This window comes from Anser cygnoides, chromosome 27, assembly GCF_040182565.1.
Source record: "Anser cygnoides isolate HZ-2024a breed goose chromosome 27, Taihu_goose_T2T_genome, whole genome shotgun sequence".
NCBI classification, from domain to species: Eukaryota; Metazoa; Chordata; class Aves; order Anseriformes; family Anatidae; genus Anser; species Anser cygnoides.
In genome coordinates this window covers 1465202-1484330 of record NC_089899.1, presented here as the reverse complement: position 1 = coordinate 1484330, position 19129 = coordinate 1465202, and the positions used below count along the sequence as shown (strand labels likewise).

At 45.8% G+C, this 19129-nt stretch overlaps 1 protein-coding gene across 1 annotated transcript; it reads right to left on the bottom strand.

Annotated features, from left to right (window-relative positions):
• Positions 1-468: 468 nt before the first annotated feature.
• Positions 469-19075, bottom strand: SUGP1 (SURP and G-patch domain containing 1). Its single transcript, XM_048052417.2, has 14 exons — positions 18919-19075; positions 18538-18709; positions 17843-17946; positions 17188-17415; positions 15409-15532; positions 14699-14802; positions 12903-13026; positions 10575-11095; positions 5671-5777; positions 4849-5026; positions 4482-4588; positions 3497-3642; positions 1902-2031; positions 469-1380 (listed from the first exon to the last, which is right to left on the bottom strand). Exons 1-14 carry the CDS (start codon positions 18941-18943, stop codon positions 1354-1356), a joined length of 2097 nt encoding a protein of 698 aa, XP_047908374.1. The 5' UTR covers positions 18944-19075; the 3' UTR covers positions 469-1353.
• Between the last annotated feature and the right edge of the window lie 54 nt (positions 19076-19129).

Below are 19129 nucleotides of genomic sequence, written 5' to 3'. Positions count from 1 at the left end.
AGGAAAGCACAGCTGTCACAGTGACCTTAATCATTTGAGAAGCGCTGCCAGCTTTCCTATCTTTGTTTCCCAATCTTCCATGCTTGGTGCCCATGCTGATTAGCCACACCGAGTGCAACCTCCCCATGCACGAAGCGTAAGGAGGGCACGTGGGGCCTCCCCAGCGGCCAGCCCAGCTCCATGCATTTCCGTTTCACACTTCCATTTTCCCCACAATGAACCCCTACCGAATGTATGGTTTCAAATGTTTTTATTGAAAGCCAAGCCCTTGACTCTACGATGTTAAGGAAAGTTAAGGAAGAGAGAACCACATGCCAAGTAGTTGGACTGAGGAAAAACAAACACCTCCCCCAACCCAAAACTTAATTTTTCCTCTAGGATGTTTGGAAGGAAAGAAATCTAGAATAGTCCTTAGCCTCCGAAAACCCAAGGCAAGACTGCTCTTTCCAGTAATTCAGTGATTAAAACTAAGGAACAAGTGAGTTTTATTTTATTTACAGATTGAATGAAGAAAATCTGTACTTGTAGAGGAGTTTCATAGGACAACAAAATGCAAATGGCCTTTGATAAGCTGCGTTCGAAGGCTTGGTTCTTCATCACCCACATCCACGCACAGTGTTAGCGAGTCTCTCGTTTTGCTAAGAAGCTGTGGGTGAACTTAGTGTTCAAGAAACCAAGAGGCTGTCGCCTCTGAAGTTGAATGAACATCCCCTGCGCTCCTCAACCCTTGCAGTCAATGCTCCGTGCACTGATCCACACCTCTTCTTCCACAGGACAGAGGTAAAACAACTAGGCACTGGTTTTGCAATGTCAGTTGGAGGTCAGACTGTACTTCAGGCTTCACGACACCATCAGAACCCAGTTTGTCAGGGAATAAAGACTGAACAATAGCCCCAAGAGTTGGGTTGGTTGTCATATTTGCAATAAAAAAAAACAAAAAAAAAGAGCAGCACAAGCTGCGTTATCTGAACAACAGAGGACCTGCCGTTAGGCAAAAAATGCATTCCTTGTAAGTAACATGGCACTCAACTATATACAAATGGAGTCCCTGAACTATTCCTATTGGTATCTTTGGTGCTACCCTTCCACTCAGCAGGGCACCGTGTAAAAATCTCCCTTCTCACCTGCTTTATTACCCTTCCTGAATCCCATCCAGGCCTTGTTACAACACGGTTGTCATGACACTCGAGTGTGCAGTGAGTGGGCTCGCAGGCTGTTCTTCTGGGTGAAAGATGGTATTGTGACTTCAATAAGTTTTACGATATTAGCAAATAAGAGAATGATAACGTAGTTTCATAACGTTTCACAGTAAAATTACAATTGTTTTGAAAATACATTGTCCCAAAAACATTCTCAGTAGTAAGGTCGTCGTGGATTGTTCTGCAGGGAGTAACAAGAGAAAATTAATCAAAATTGCTGTCTTCACAGAACAATGAGCATTTGAGCTTAATTATCTGAAAAAGCCACTGAAACGTGACATTTCTGACAGCGAAACCTCAGATTTCCCATCAAAAGTTACAAACGTAGTTTTCTAGGTGTGCTGGCATGCTGAAGTAAAGGCAAATGCAAACCTGAAAGCCTTCTCCAATCAGGAAAACAATTATTCAAAATAAGCCACGGATTCGTGGACGACCCATCTGCTTCCTTTGTGTGCAGCATCTATACTTAGTAGTACCAGAGAAAACTAAAGCCAGCAACTTTTGTATTAAAAAAAACACATAAGGAAAACTGTGCATCTGTGTATGTTTGGCTAACGACAAGTTGATTCAAAATGAGAATGAATCAAAGAAACTTTCACAGCATTTGCTCACTTGGTTACGTACTAGGAACACTCCCACCCTTATAAGATATGCACAATTCCTCAAAGGATTTGTCACTTTGGCTTGTCTGGGACACCTTACCAGTGGATTTGGTCGGAACCGGTAGGCAAGCATCATTCGTTTACGGAATGCCTCGTACTCATCATCCTCCTTGGTTAGCTCTGCAGGACGATCGATGCCAAAACCAGCTCCATCCACAGCAGTAGTCCCCCTGTTTGGAAAAAGGGAAGAAAGCTTCCGAGGTAATCAAACGTGATCACCTTCCCACTCACCGAAAATACCGTCTGCCTCCTGCTGTTGGAGCTCAGAGAACAAGCGTCAGGGAGCACTGGGCATCATCGCACAGAGCACCGCATCGAGACCGACAGGTAATACTGAGCAGATTATTGTATTTGCCACGTTTCTGCGTTGCCCTTCCAGATCAATGATGCTTGCTGTTGTTAGATGGAAGCAGTAGTGTCAACATGTATTTGCTTAAACTTTTAGAGCTGGAACAGAAATACTGTCTGTGCTTTGGATGCCTCCCTACTGAATGATGCCCTGACTGGCAGGCTAACCTTCGGCAACTGAAGGCGCTGGTTTTGTACCTCAGTGACTGGAGGTAGACAGAACTGTTAACAACGTGCCTGCCTCCCATTCCTTCACTCCAGAACAGTCCAAAATTGGAAACAGCCCATTTCCATCTCCATTCGAACCTTCTTGTCAGTCCTGTGAACATCAGAGATGGTAGAGCCCAAGCAAATCACCACCCTTGTTCAACCATGGTCAGGAGCTGCCTTCCTTCTGTTGTTTTAAAGCCTTGCTGTTTTGATCACAGTGATCTTTTATCACAGGTCTTCTCTGAACAAATAAGCATGCTGCCAGAGAGATCTTCTTGCAAAAGAGGAGCAGAAGCGCTTTGTAGAGTTACTTTATGTTGTGCAGTAAACAAACAACTGTTATTTATAAAAGGATCTAATGCTAAAAAATAATTCAGAGCATTTCCTGCCACTGGTTTTGAAGTTCAGCACATGCTACCAACAGACGATCCATCTAAAAAGACGTTCTAACCTATTTTTGGATGGAACTCTCCCAAAGATTTTTTTATATATAAAATGTGATCAAATCAGTAAACTTCTGTGCAAAAAAGTGACATCAAGAGAGATGCATGATCACACAGAAAGCTCTCTGCTATGGACTATGCTATTTTTCAAACGCAGGTCTATCAGTAGCATATATTGGTAAACGCCTTCCATCCACAGTACACCAGGGACTAGCTAGCAGGCATCAAGAGTGTTCAGATGCAAAAGGCATGTTCTTTAATATTTAAATTTATGACTTTAAAGACATGCCCTCTGAGAGGTGAGGTACAGACGGGTGTTATCTTCATTTTATAGATGGGGAAACTGAAGAGAAGGCAACTAAGAAAAACACACTATGCAAATTGAGATTTGAAACAAAACACTGGCTCAGATCAGACCTCCTGCCTGAGACACAGTAACAAACCCAGTCCTTGTGGGGAGGGAACCCCAAATAAATCAGAAACGATTTTTCTCCTTTGCTGTGAGGATTCCATATTCCGTTCAAGTGATGAATTGCAGTCACATTCACTGCAGCTGCTTCCAGTAGGCTAGGGTAGGAGCATCAATTATCAGCCTAAGAGGAAAGGACTAAATCAATAGTAGAAGAACTCTTACTTGCTGACTGGGTTTTTAATCCCCTGTCCATCTGAGCCAAGTCCCTCGCCTTCCTTCCAGCCCATCTTCATTAGCATTTGATAACCTATGTTTTCCACAGTCAGTTTGAACTCTTTGTATTCAGAATAATCTGGTTCACGTCCTTCCTGCAGAGAGACAAAACGCAGAGTTGGCTATTTTGTATATGCACGTATATGCCTATCTTTGTGGGTCAAAAGAGGGAGAAACCAGCTTCTGCTACTGGATGCTAGGGTGGTTCTGACAGTTAATAACTAGCATGATTTCTTGGGACTCCGTTTCTGTACCACCACAGAGAACAGGTAAATAATAAAGCACTGCACAGCCATGCATGCCCTACAACATAATCTGCAAGAAGCAGGGAATGCTACTGTGAGATTAAGCTGAGACACATTCAGCTCCTTGAATTTAAAGTTGCTCACTGGATCAAGTTTCAGATACGGTTCTTATATAAAACCAGGATCTCCAGGGAACGTCAGAACCCATGCCGGTTACAAGAAAACAGTATCACGGATACTAGCATCAAGAAGTTCTACTGTTTAGGAAGAATTGGCAGGTATGAAGTACTTTACATAAGCTTTTTGTGTGCTTTATGCTTTTGCTTTAGTACAATTGTCCGGATAAAAACTCAAATTTTCCTTGCTTGGTGTCAGCCACTTGGTGTCAGCTTATCTTAAACAGGAACGGCAGACAAATGGGGGGTAGTTGCAGAGGTTTGTCTCTAGTTTCGGCTACCTCCCAAATACTGTCCCAATAGTCTGTTCTCTACCACATCTGTTTCTCTGCAAAGAGCAAACAACTAACCCCTTGTTTCCTACAGAAATAACAGGGCTCCCAGTGAAGCACCTCGAAGCAGCAAGGTAGCTAACTGCTCTGACAAAGGGCTAAACATGCTCGAGTTCTCTCTTATTGCTGCAGGACAGATAGGAAGCATTGCCACTGCCCTGTGAAATCTCTGCTATTTCACCTTCAATGCCTTGAACGTCTCCATGAATTTCTCCAGCTCATCCGGTGGAAGAAAGTCTCCGATGAAATGCTTCCCTCTGCCCATCTGGGTCAGCTGCTCAGCCCACTCTGCCCGAGAAACAAAGAGAAAACAGCAGTAACGCGGCGTTCTTTGACTCGAAATTTCAGAGAGTTTGTGAAGCATAAAGCCTCACAGGAACAGACTGTTATTATCTCCACTCAACAGGGAGGGAAGCCACGGCATGGACCAGTGAAAAAGTGACCCCTGTAACTCCCATGCTAACAACATGATCTCAGACATCTCCCCCTGGAGGCCTCTGTACAACTGCAGAGCAAGCAAGGTGTTTGCCTGGCAGCTCCCCACACACCTCGCGTCTTGTCCATCTCCATGCGTCGAAGCTGATGCTCCCACGTTCCCAGCTCGCTGTCTACCTCTTCGTCGCTGTCGTAGCCATGCTGGTGCTGCTGAATCGCCTTCTCCCACATCATCTGCATTTCCTGCATGGCTTGCTTGTGCTTCATGATCATGTCGTACATCTGCTGCATCTAGGGGAAGAGAAACAGAGACAAACCGGTTTATAGGCAGCAAAGCCTGCCACAGAGGCACACAATTCGGGGGTAGAGCCCATGCCTGCCTCAGCTGCCATTCAGAACACAGGTTATGACAACTACAGGTCCCAACGGGCAGCGCTGCTGCTTGATCTGATCCGCTCGCTTCTCAGATCAAACAGGAGCACTACGTGCTGGGTCCTCCGAGAGGCACCTGGATATTAAAGCTGCCATCGTATCACCCCCCCAGTTTGAACACCCCCCTCATGTTCCAGCAAAAGCCAATTCTGCTCCCACTCTGCCCCAGCCTGCACATATCCCCTCACCTTCTCCCCAGTGCTAAAGCAATACATAACCAGCTGCAGACGTGACACACCAGACCTTATAGATTTTGGGTTTTAGTTTGGTAGCACAGCAATTGGCTGGCTTAATTCGTATTCCCCAAAGTCCTCTAAGATATTTCTGCTGACTGCAGCATCACATGACTCTTAGACGTTCAGCACAAATCCTAGAGATTTATTTGTGGGCCACTGGAAAACTTTCCTTGCTATCTCCACCTCCATCTTCCCATCTAACTCTGCCACGCTGCAGCACAATATGCAGGTACACGAACGATTTTGGAAGTATCTTCAGGGCATTACCTCCTGCTGCTCCTTCAGCTGTTTCTTCTGGGCCTCGGAGAGCTCTGTCACACCCACCAAGCCAACCGGTTTCCCTTTTTCATAACCAAGACCCTTGAGGTCCTGAACTGAAATAAGCACACGTAAAAAAGACTTTCAAAGATCTGAGACAGCCGCTGAGGCCAGTGAAACCATTCCTCGAGACCCCCTCGTGAAGTTCCAGACCCATTTCATGGTTCCTGCATTCAGACACTTCGCTGTAGAACAACCACCTGGAGGGACTTAAAAGAGGTAGGAAAGCCCCTGGCTCGCACTGCCCTCGCCAGCCAGCTCGGAGCAATCCCTTACCACAGCCCAGGGCTCACACCAGCAGGCTGGCAACCCACGTCTCACATCCCCAGAGGTCACGCTGCATGGCAATCTGCTATGACACGCTTTAAAAATTATTGCTCCTTTCATCTTAATTCTCCTCCTAAGGCTTCCTCATGAACCCAAGCCACGGCAAAGAGCGATACTTAATTATTCAGAATTGAGGCACGAGGAGATCTGAGCCTGTCACCATATTGTTCAATCTGCGCACGTAAGTGTCTGCTGATTACTATGTAAACAGCAACTTCATTCAAAATGAAAAGCAAAATGACCACATTAGAATAAAGACATGAGCATTATGCTGCTTTGGAAGTTACCATTCCCCAAGGAGATTTTAGTTTCTAATCTACAGGCTCAAGAAGAGTATTGCTAGGGATGTCGCCACTGGTTTCAAAGAGGGGACATTTTAAGTCTCTGCTCGACAATCCCACTGATGTATCCTCCTTTTCCTGCAGCATCCCATTTGGAAGCTCCTCCTTCGGAGTGACTTTTGCTGCTGTATCAGGTAAACCCTGAAATAAGATATTATGATTATCTGGGCAGGAAACCCGCTGATTTAAAATGACCACACGACACCAAGTTCAAAGCACAAGCTAAAGGAAAGAGAGGGGAGGGAACAGAAAGGAAGCCTATCTGTAATTGCTGCACCATGAAAAAGAGTAATATAAACATTGCTGGGGCTGCAAAAAAGAGATTTACAATGGAGATTGCCTTGCAATTGTGGTTCATATATATCTAGCAGAGCTGGCAGCTCCCCTCTAACGCACCTCAGAATTAAGATTCCAACGGTTAAATATTTAAGGGATTAAAAGAAGAGACACAACCACACTTGAAAGCACGTTGCATTTTTCAACACCAGGAAAAGAATTTCCTCCTAATGACTGCAAAAACCTCAATTTGAATGTAAGTCCAGACTACAGTTAAATGATGCTTCATTAATTATTCATTATCTATTAATTATGAAGCCCAATAATAATAGGATCATTGTTCATGACACCAAATGTCTACACAGCATGCTAATTAGGCCCCAGGGGTCGTCTTCTCCCTTCCTCTTATTCTCACCCAGGGCAATTGATCTGAGCACTCTCGTCCCCCTCCTTTCCTGCATGCTTTTGGCCGAGCGTGCCACAATTGGGAAGTGGCTTCCTTAACTCCAGCCTCCCAAGGAGAACATGAAACAGCACATCCAGCCTCCCTCGCACAGCCAGAGCCTCTGCACATTCGCACCAGCACCGGCAGTCAACTCTGCAGGAAGAGTTATGTAAAACACTGCAAGAGGTTTTCTGAGAGCAAGGAAGCAATAAGTGGTGTTGCACCAGGTTTGGTGCTAGGATAAGCACTTTCAGCTCCCAGGAAATAAGAGCAAATAGAAAAATAGACCTATCTACTACTGAAAAAGAGCCTGATTTCGGTCTCAGAGAGCAGCGACATTTAGAGACAGTTTTGATGAACACACTACGCTATTCCATGTAAAACCCACTACAAAGAAGAATCCATCCCCAAACGTTATGTGAGACTGGGGCACTTCAGCATCAGCCCTAGTCAGAGATTCACCTCCTGTCTCAGGGCATGGGAAAGCTTTCTCTGAATGCACCGAGGAAGACTCTGCCCTTCACAGAGGTCACCAGCTCTTTGGCTTCATTCTGAATTGCATAAACACTCAGGCTAAGAGCCAGGCATGGCTCTAGAGGCCCTACAAGCTGGTAGCTCGCCAGCATATATAACCACCTTAAAGGAGAGAGGTGAGACTGTAGCATCTTCTTTTACACCCCAGAAAGCATATGCCACTGCTGCTTCCTGTGCTAAAACTACATCTGGTTCGTCTGACTGCTCTGGTACCTTGCAGACTTTGTGCTGAGATGATGCTGAAAGAGTCACTGCAGAAATTTAGCTCTGGGGGATATTTTTGTAGTCTTGGCCCAGAGCATCACAATACAGGAAGAGTTGACGGAAAAAGCAAGGCTCTGCCTTGAGTCTACATTTGAAGATAAAAGAAGAAAAACTGTTTATAAATAAGATGTCAATGTATTTGCATAAAAATAGATAATGAGATTTATAAGTTCCTTACACCAGGCAACAATACGCAGAAGATACGAAGCTGCTTCTCAGCCTCCTGTTCAGCAGGTTTGGAAAAAGTATATTTTTCCCTTGAATGACATCAGCTTTGCCTACAGGGTTAATGGTGCAGTCTATCTGCAGCATTGGCAGAAGACTACCTGAAGGTTTATCCCTTTCCCACATGCCCAAAGAGGAGCCTGTTACAACTGAAGCAAATGTCCTTTAAGAACAGCAGAAGAAATTCCAATAAAAAAGTGCCTGAGTTGTTGTCCTACAGCTTAAAGATCTTAATTAAAAATAATCAGATGCAAATCAGTCCAATATTAAGTTTCAGAATATTCTAATGACAGCCTATAGTATCCCATTAGTCCACAGAATCCACTAATCACAATATCTGTGCTCTGTTCAGCTTTTTAGACATTATAGCCCCTGCAGCATATATGCAGTTAAGCGTTTTGATATCAATAAAAGAAGAGCCTTGTTTCTGTCCAAAAGGACTACATTTTCTCCTCTCCACGATACTGATCTATTACTAAGAGGATACGAGAGGAATCAGAACAGCCCTCCACTAAATCCAGAACAATTGCTAAGGATAAAGGACTAAGATGTAGATATTTAGGTACCAAAACGTATTGTGCAACTAACCTTCCAGAGGACTAGGGGTGCAATTTGGAATTCTCTTCACCTCTCAGGTTGAAGATGTTAATTCTAGAAAGGGATTAGCCCATCTGAACCAATAAAGAAAAATCCTTCCCCCTACAGAGCATTAACAGTGCATTAATGGTTGATTTGTTATGCCTGGCAAATTGTTTGCCGTCCTTTTCTCCTACTTGACACAGAGCCCTGTAGAAAGTGAGCACGAGCACAGCTAGCATGTCCCTGTCTAATTAAGAGAAGACTAAAAGAGCCAGGGGAGATTTCAGCAGGAAGCATGCTGGAACGAGCACACGGATACTCTTGCAGGCCCTCACTGCAGCAGGAGGCATTAAGATGGAATCTGATGCTTGTTTTGATAGCGCCTGCCCAGCTTCATCATCTAAGCTTCATTACTGTCTGCAAGAAAAAAGAAATTACTCTAGAGGTACGAAATAAGACTTTCATATCTGATTTCTGGATTACTACAAGCAGCAATTCAAGGTCAAATGAACGAGCTATCCAGGTCAGTATCTTGTCCTGTACATACAAGACGTATAGGTAAGAATTCTGCATAGGGCTATGATCAGAAAGCCAAATGATGTAGGAACTTCTCTTCATCTACATTTGAAGTGCTGGATGAGGAGATTGAGCGCTTCCTTCCTGACCTCTCTGCAGAGCCTACAGACTCCGTGGCATATACAGCCAACCCTACACCTTATCCAAGCCTAATAATCAAAGCTATTAAAAGGTTGAGAGACTATGCCCCCTATAACCCAGCCAAAGCAGAAGACCCACTGACTTGCTGGAGCAGTGAATTCTACAGACTGGCCACGTGTTGAAAACTGCGTGTGGTCTCACCCTGCAGCTCTGGAAATTATACCTTGTTTTCTATTACTTGCCCCACTTCATCCGTTCTGTGATTGCTCTTTGAAAAAGGTCCTTATTTAGACAGGTACTTATTATTTCTCCTGCGACTCTAATGCTGCGCTATTAATTCACTCAGTTTGCCAACACCGACTGCCTTATCTCGCATCTTTTCTTTCTCCTTCTCACATCCTTTCCCCATACCACGCTAATTGGGCAAAGGATTCAAAGGCACCGTCTTAAATGTCTGCACTCACCTGTTGTCCTTGGATGACTCAAGTTTTGTATGCATCTCTGTCTGCCTAATTACCTACCCGCACATGCACAGATGGGCCACAAGAGTTCAACCTCTGAGAGCTCGCTGCAAGTGCCTAGACTGGAAGAATTATCTTCCAGCACTTGAACAGGGCTGCACCCCCTGGGTGCACTTGGCAGGTGAAGCAACAGGGGCATCAGCCTCACCACTGGAAGAGGACTGTGAACCCTGCCTGTAATCAAATGAACTGAAATGGGTATAAATTGGAACGGGGAGTAAGACTCGTGTCTGCCAGCACTCAGGGAGCAGCTATTCCCATTTAGCCTTCTGATCAGTTAGAGCGAGATGGAAGTGCTGCCCAGGGGTTTTATCCTACCATGGGGAATAAGCACAGTTCAGCTTTGATATTTGTTTTCTGACAGACACTCTTCCTGAAGTGAAATAGCCCTAAATAGTGTAGAGGCTGAGGCTCTAATGAGCTATAGCACAGCAGGGTTTTACAGATAGCTGAAGAACGATAAGATCCAATCCCTGGTGTCAGAGAGATAAAGTGGTTTATCTGGGTTTCCACGCAGGGAGAGTTAGCTGCTGGACCCAGCTGAAAGATAGGGGGCTGGCGACCAAGGAGATTACAACAAGAGATAGACTCGCTGGATTTTCTGTTTACAAAGCCAGCTGGGCTAAGGCAGAACGCACCCCCCAGGAAAAACAGTTAATTAACCCAAGATACAGAGCCACTAACCTGAAAGAGGGGAGGGAGAATCCAGCTGCTGGATCAGCTGCGGGAGGGGCAACTCAACCTTGTCCTCCTCCGGCCCCCACCTGCTCTTCCGCTTCTTTTTCGTGGTGCCCGTAGCGGCGGCCGTAGCTGTCGGTGCAGCAGTGGTTGTAGCCGTCTCGTTAGGCAGAGTTGAGGAGGAGGATGGTGAAGGTGAGGGCAACGGCGAAGGCATGGGCAAGGGCACGGGCAGCGGTGGGGGCACTGGCAAGGGCAACGGGGACGGCACCGGCAAGGGCACTGGCAGGGGCAGAGGGGAGGGCACGGGCAAGGGTAAGGGCAGAGGTAAAGGCAAAGGGGAGGGCACAGGCAAAGGCAAGGATGATAAAGAGAGGGGTGACGGCGATGCCTCAGGACTGCTCTTCCTTTTCAGGCTGGACTCTGCAGGCACGGGGGCACTCGCAGTGCTGGTTTTGGCCTTACGGAACTCCTCCAGTTTCTGACGGTAATACTTGTAGCCTTTGCTGTTTGGCTCATATAAAAACCTACGGGGGGAAGAAAAAAAAAGGACATTTGGATGTAACGGTCATATCCAGGGGTTGGATGTGGCACAGTTAGGTCAGGGCTTCTCTTTCCTGCAATGTTCTTGCACAGCTAGCCCTCCCGCACCCTTCCTTGCTCTCCAGCACCATCCTGTGTGTGCGTGCACGTACTGCAGGGTCCCACGTGCTTTACAAGGTAGACTGCAAGCCTTTGGGATCCAGAAGCGTACTTCCCATTCGTGAGCAAACCACAGCTATTTATGGTGCCAAATAAACACATGGTACTGAAAAGGATCTCGGTATGCTTGTGGAAATGCGAGGTCCTCCCCCAGAACACACTGGCCTTCCAATACACGTCTGGAAAAACTGCAAGGGCACCACAACATGTTGGATTTCAGTTCACAGAAGAAAACAAACATTCATGTCTTGCCAAGAAGAATGCCAAACCACTGCCTGAAGAAACTGCTCCCAGCCCTCTATTCAGGCTAGAGGTGTAGACATTAACAGCCTGCTTAATTATACCATGACTGCTCCTTCTGTTCCCTCATACCCAGAAAAAAAAAAAACACTGCTTTAGTTGCTACCCCTTCCAGAAATAGGCATCTCTGACCTTTTGGGTAAAATAAAGCTCCTTAGTCTCTGTGGGAAGAACATGAACAATCTTCAGTCTAGCAGCAATGTAAAAAAAAAATAAATAAAAAATTCAATACACTCATGTTTATTACAAATATATATTTTTGGGCTCCCTTCAAACACTTCACGCGGAAACTTTGTCTATTCCTAACACCTCTGCAATCTTCTTTTTGGAGAGGACCAGTTTAATACTTGATACATCCTCTCCTCAGGACAGTGCCTGCTCCTACAAGAAGACGTAGGAGACAACAGGTCTCTCCATTTATCGCTGCACAACAGCTACAGGCAAACACAAGCAGAACTCTGACATTTTAAAATGCACTGAATTTGATCTTGCATCCCTCCATTTGAATAACAGCATTAGGGACTGATTCAGGACCAAGCAGAGGGCAAGACAGGGCGCTCTGCATGGCAAATCTGATGAGACCTTAGCAGAGGAGGTAGTGTTTAACTTGACCGTGCTCAGGTGGGATCGTGGTGGTGTTTTAAAGTAAATAATGATGCAGCTCAAATATTAGCACATCTGTCGGAGGTAATTCACAACACAAGGGGACTACCCAAGGGGGCCAGAAGGCAGCCAATAAAATGCCAAAATATCAGCAACAAAATAAGGCTTCCTGAGCCCCACTTCCCTCCCAGAGAACACACCAAATTGTTTGTAAGAGCAGAAAAATGAAACAAGGATGACACCAAAGGGAGCCATTAAACAGCTGCCAGTAAGCGCTGAAGGGAGCGATTCACATCTGATGTGGTAAAAACGATATTCCGAAGGGGGACCTAATGGTGAAGGACTACTACCTGCGCGTTGGTGAGGATGCTGCGTAAAGAGCAACCCAGGAGATTAATTGGGCAACAGCAGTAGGAGTGGTGGATGGGGGAACACAACAGAACCCACTTCTAGGGAACGGTTTAAAGGTTAGAATTATACCAGTACGTTGCAACAGCAAGCAGACTGGGAGGGGAGCAAGCCGTAAATTAACTGTGGAGAAAACAAACTGATTCCTCTCTCTCTGTGCCTTGCTTTAAATTGTGAAACTTCAGACTGCAAAAGTATCAAACTGCGTTGTCCTTGTAACTTCAGACTTCCAAGCTTGTCTATCATTTCCCCTTTGGAAAACAATAAAAAACCAACATCCAAGCCTACACACCACACTCAGCAGCAAGCTTCTTCCTTTACCTGAAAGCATGGTTCTCGCGGTTGTTCTGCAAGGCAATAGCTTCCACCTCGGGACCCCCGTCCGCTATGAACCTGGCCAGTTTCTCAGCACAGTTCTTTGTCTCTTCGTCCTCTGGGGGTGAAACTTTAAGCAGGCTGTCAGTACTGGGCCCAACTCACACAAGCAACAGTCAAAGCCTATCTGTTCTAAGAACCCCAAGAGCAGAATAAGGGCAAAAGGTCGAGTTTAATTTTTAGAAATATTAAACATAAACAGAGTTTATATCACAAGAACATGATAGTGCATTACGGTTGTACAATAAATCTGTAACCAGAGGAGTGCCCATTCACACATCACCGTCCTCTGTGCCAGGAGCTAGATGAGAGCAGATTAACAGACAAACCAGCTTTTGTCTCCAAAGATGGACACTCTTTTCTCTCTACTGCAGAGGAAGTTTGTTTCTTCCTCACGTCACGTACTTTTCCATAGTATTAAATCTCAGTACTAGCAATTATTTCTCATTAAAGGCTTTGCCACTGAAGTCCACAGGAGCAAATGGGAAGAAAAAGTGGCAAACTAATAACAAAAGTAATCCCATTTGCACCGACTGTCACTACACATCTGCTGGCCATTTTAGGGGAGGGCTGTAGGACAGAGGAAACTCCGTGAAACAGTCCCAATCCTCACCTGGAAGAGGTGACCACTGCAGCCTTAGCCCAAAGGCACAGAGAAGGCTCAGGCCGTTAATATTTCAAGCATATTTGATGTTTATAAGGAGCCAGGCAAATATGTTATTTAGCCTTGACAGCCTTATATGACATTTGCTACCTGCACAGTACCAGTGCCAGTACTCCAGTGTGCTGGCACAGGACCAGGAGGCAGAAGACATGATTATAAGCCACGGATAAGTCATAACTTTTCCTTGCTTCAATATTCCACACCTGTAAAGTATGGATAATACTGCTTAGCTTCTAAACTGTTGTATCAGCCAGTTGATATTGGTAACAAGCTCCTTCAGCCTACAGTCTATTACGCCAAGATTTGTTTGAGCCGTTAACTCATCAGCATGACAGCTAAATTGCATCAATGCTGCCTTCCACAGGAAAGGAAGCTGACACAGAGAGGCCGAGTGATTTGCCAGGGCCACATGGCAAGCCCAAAACAGAGGCTGGACTGGAAGCAATAAATGCCCAGCCCGCAGACCACGCTTCACCCACAACAGTTTTTGTCTCCTAACAGAGTTAACCTGGTTCCACTGCCCGCAACACCTGCCTGCTGGCAGATCACCCACAGCTGCTGTTTTCCCACCTGGAATCACAGTCCCTTATTTAAGGGTTTGTGTCTCAAGCAGAACATAAAAGCTTCAGATAGGGAAATGGCAGCAGAAGCGAGGATTACGTTCAAAGAAACCTTTTCATTGATAACAAGTCAAACAACATACAAGAATAAGCAGTTTTCCTTGGTGCATTTTTAGGACTGAAAGACTTTCCAGATCACACATAATGGTGAATCATTTTAGCTCACTTTAAGTATTTTGGAGAAATACAATGCAAATCTCTTTCAAGAGCCTTTCACACAGAACGTGGTATAGAATGCTGTGGGCGTGGGGAAAAAAAAACATCTTGGCAACAGAGTTTGATGCCATAGGTCACCATCTCCTTTGATTTTGAAATTTTATTTACAGGCAGGCAGCCAGCCAAATATCCATTCTCACTGTTTCCAGGACAGAGCTTACATGCAATTACAGAGAGAGCGAAGAAAACAAACATAACTTCTGTAATTCATAGAGTATTCTCCGGATCACAGTCTTAATTACCTTTCTGAGAAGAGGATGCCTGAGAACTTTGATTCTCTTTTCTTATCTCTGCCACTTTCTTTCTGTAGTAAAGGAATTCTCTGCTGTTCTTATCATGTAAAAACCTAAGGTGGAGATGAAGGAAAAACAGCAAAAAAACATGCATCAGCAATGACTGTAAAAAAAACAACACTGATACCCTAGGGATGCAAACACCTCAGAACTAGAGAGAACAAAATAAATTACTCAGAATGCGCTTAAACTGTGGGTTACAAAGTCTTTAGCACATATAAATATACATAGCTCTAACCTAAAGACTTGTACCCAAATGTTTTGTGTTACTTCACAAAGAAAAATAAGTAAGTCTCTCCTTTTCATGTAAGAGGGGACCCTCTGTCCTCAGCCACACAGCGTATCAGTGGCAGAGGAGACAGGATCAGTCCCAAGAACCAGACCGGTGTCCCCACAGGCTAGGTGCTGTGCATGCAGCCAGATCTCCGTGGCTATATCCTAACCGTCTGATCTGTGTCTGCAGCACCACCACAGCATCGCTTGCTGCCTCAGTTTCCCCCATCTATAAACCAGAAGCAATTACTTGCAACAGCGCTCAGATCCACCTAACGATAATTAAACCAGAAGCGCTCATGAGAGCTACGTGTACGAGGCTGATGTTCTTCCTCCTACAAAGAGGGAGCGTTCTGCTTTGGCAGACAGATTAGCACCACACTTACGAAAAAGCTGGGTTATCCTTGTAGTCTTCCATAGCGACCTTCTCTAACTCTGGTCCCCCTTCAGCCACGAACCTAGCCAGCTTTTCCACCACTTGGCGGGTCTCCGCATCCTCTGGGGGCAAAACTTTAAGCAGGCTGTCAGTACTGGGGTTCAACTCACACACCAAACAGGCAACAGGTACATTACTTCTAAGAACCACGGCGACAGACAAAAGTAGAACGGGAACGGGAAGAAAAAGGATGAAATGGGGGATCCGGTCTTACACAGCTGTACAAATCACAATCTTTAGGTTACAGTCAGCCTCTGCCCTCCCCTGCTAGGAAGCTAATATTCTGACTAAATCCTTCCTACAAGGAAAAGCCTAAAAATTGGCTCACCGCAGTTTAGGGCGCAACTTCAGTCGCAACGTAATTTGCTTCTGACAATTCTACTCCACACAAAACACACGGTGGGAAGGAATGGGGTTTTTTAAATACAAAACCCCAACCACATTACTGAAGATTACAAATTCCAGTTCCCAAGACATCGTTCTGTACCAAGACAGCAGGGACAGCTTGTGTAGCTGGAGCATATAGTTCTTCCTACTGGCACATGCCCATGTCCCAACCCTCACTTGGAGGGAATCCCATCGGAGATGAGAGCTCAGTCTCCAAGAAACTGTATTTTGGCTTCTGCGCCAAGAAAGGAACCCACCAGCACTGACAGTTATTACAGAGCTGATGTAGGACACATTTGATGGAAACTAAACACAGACATTCGTCTAGACAACAACGTTTTGGGTAGGCCACTGAACACAGAGCACATAGGAGCAGAGGTTTCTGCACTGCTCTAGACTACTTGGAACCCAGGGTCCGTGTTCTGCCTTCACCCTCTGCAGCCAGCAGCTATTTATCACGTTCCCGCAGTGCATTTTATGCTTGGGTTCAGACTCGCTAAGATTACGCTTTTATAAATCCCACCAGCAATAGCTAGACCTTACATGTAAACATGTAATGAAATGAATCGTGACACAAAGCTCAGTGTGACTTATTTAGCAGCTCCAATCTAATTTTATACTTGATTAATAAGTCCGTGTGAAATTCAGATTATTAACCAAATCTGCCTTCTGGCTTCCTAGCCTAGGTTATTCACAGACACACGGTTATTTAAGTGCTGTAATATTCAGCATTGATTTTATATCCTGCTTAAGATTCGAGACTTTTGAGGTGAGATTTTCTAGTGAGACTTTGGGAAGAGGCAGGAACTTTGATTTTAACCGATTGTACTTTTGTGCCTTTCATTTAGTATATGTGTTAGTATTTAGTACACTTAGTTTTATTCACTTATACATGCATTTTTCCCCTTACACAACCACTCCTAAACTCAGGACTTTTCATCTCATACCATTAAAAAAACTAAAATTTCATATTAAACACAAACATTACACTTACATCTTTTTCAAGGTAACTCAGCACTAGCCATTGATGAATTCAACTGTATAAAAAGCAGAATTCTTATCGAGCTCTGTAATAATTATCGAGCTCCATTAAGAGTAGAATATATTCTCTCACCTTATTTTCACAGAAGGTTACACGCTGTTTGACTTGGTAACTCAGAGAAAATGATCTCCCCAGGCACAAACCAGACCCAGCCTAACTATGGTGAGCGGCCTGTCTCCCACACCAAGCTCAGGCTGGATAAAAAACGAGGATAAAAAACCTTCTAAAACTCAACTGGTATCACTAGGGGAAGTGAACCTGAACCCCAAAACGAACAACGTAATACAAGGTGTTATTTACCTTTAATTTCCAACCACTGCTCATAATCTTCCTCCTCATCTTCATCTGGCGACTGAAACACACTGAGGCGGTTAACGACTGGGGTCTGTTTGGAATGGGAGTAGTTCTTCGCTTGCTGCAGCATGCTGCTCAGGACCTGACCGGGGCGCTTCCCAAACAGCATAGGTTTCTTCCCAACGTTTGGTGCAGAAGCGTTTGACGAGTTATTAGTAGAACTTTGGGGAGGTTCTTAGAAAAGAATGAGGGGGAAAATAATTCCTGGGCATTCTTACTGTTTTCATCTCAGCAGGTTACAAATAACAAGTCAAGCAGTGACACAGCTGCAACAGGCTGTTATTTTCAGAGTAAGTTAAAGACATTGACTGGGAAAAGCCGCATAACTAAGTGAAAGCTACGATGATTTCTACAAAGTAAGATTCAAGCTAGAAGATGCTCATCTTTACAGCACCTATAGGTTGAAAGAAATACAGACATCCCTATCACATCCCAAAGAAAGACTTCGATCCAAATTTAAAGGGGTCATTGTTGCTTTAGAACTTACTCATACTGGTAACAGCTCATAGCAGGATTTCTAAAGGAAACATACACGAAGGCAGCTCACACAAAGCTGGGATCATCACGAGAAGGAAGGCCTGTTGCTCAGAAGTCGACCTACCAGCACTCGACTTTTCCTTCTGCAGCTTGAGAAACTGCTGGAGGAAACTGCCATCATTAACAAACTTGTTGGAAACAGAGGCTTCGTTGTCAGCACCGTCATCTCTAAATAGAAAAAGAAAAGCAGGTGATGGTACACCCCAGTCCGCTTATACGCATTTATTTCAGACAGAAAATAAGATAAGTGCCAGCGATCCCTAATCTCTCTTATTTTGAGACCACACCTAGCTTTTCAAAAGCACCAGAAGTGTTCAGCTTGCTGCTCGGGGCATTTACCTCTGGTTCCCACCAGACTCCCTTGTTACCACATTGAAACAAGATTTCTACTTGCAGGGTTCTGCTGTTGTGCTTTCAGGAACTCTAGGTAGGCGTTTAACCATGGATTGTGCTAACTCTTAGGGAGTTACAATTGCAAACAAAGTAGCAATTCAGAAGCAGAGGGAAAACATAATAGCACTAGGTTAAAAATGTTTGTTGTCAGGGCTTGTCTGTTAACATCAGCACCTGAAAAACCTGGGGAGATCAGTTAAACCGAAGGAACCCGGTGAGGCCAATCCCAACGTTTAACCCTTCGATTATCAGCTTCATCCTCGTCAGTGCTTGCCTCCCAGCACACGATCTTTGCAGAACTGCCCTCCCGTTTTATCTGGCACCCGCCTTCTGCCGCCCCCCAGCCGCACCGCTCCCCTCACGCACTCTCCGAAGAGGGGCAGCTGCCGGATGCGCAGGGAGTTCTGCCTCTCCTGCTGCTCCAGGCGGGCCTCGATCTCCCTCTTCTTCTGCGCTATCAGCTCCTCCTGCTGCAGGATGTTCGCGGTCGTCTTGGCCGATTTGGACTGCGAGACGCCGAACCAGCGGCTGGCCTTCCCTGGAGAGGGGGGAAAAGGAGAAGAAGGGGGGCAATTAGCGCTGGGCGCGGCGCAATTAGCTCCCGGGAGGGGGCCGGGAGGGGGCCGGGAGGGGGCCTGAGGGCAGACCCCGGGCCTGAGGCGCTCCGGGGCGCGGATCCCTCAGGGGCACAGCGGGGCGCGGCCCCCCGAGGCCGGGGGGAGCCCCCAGGAGCGGCCCGGGCCCTACCCGGCGCCTCGCGGGGGTTGTCCATTTTGGAGCTCCCGGCCCACCATGCACCGCGGCCGGGAGCGGAGCGCCGCCGCCGCCGCCAAGGCTGCTGGGAGGTGTAGTCCGGCGAGGTTTCCGCCTCCCTCCCGGATCCCCGGGGCCGTGCGGAGGGCCGAACCGCTCCGCCGAGGCGGGAGGGCCGCGCCGCGCTCCTTCCTCCCCCGCCTCA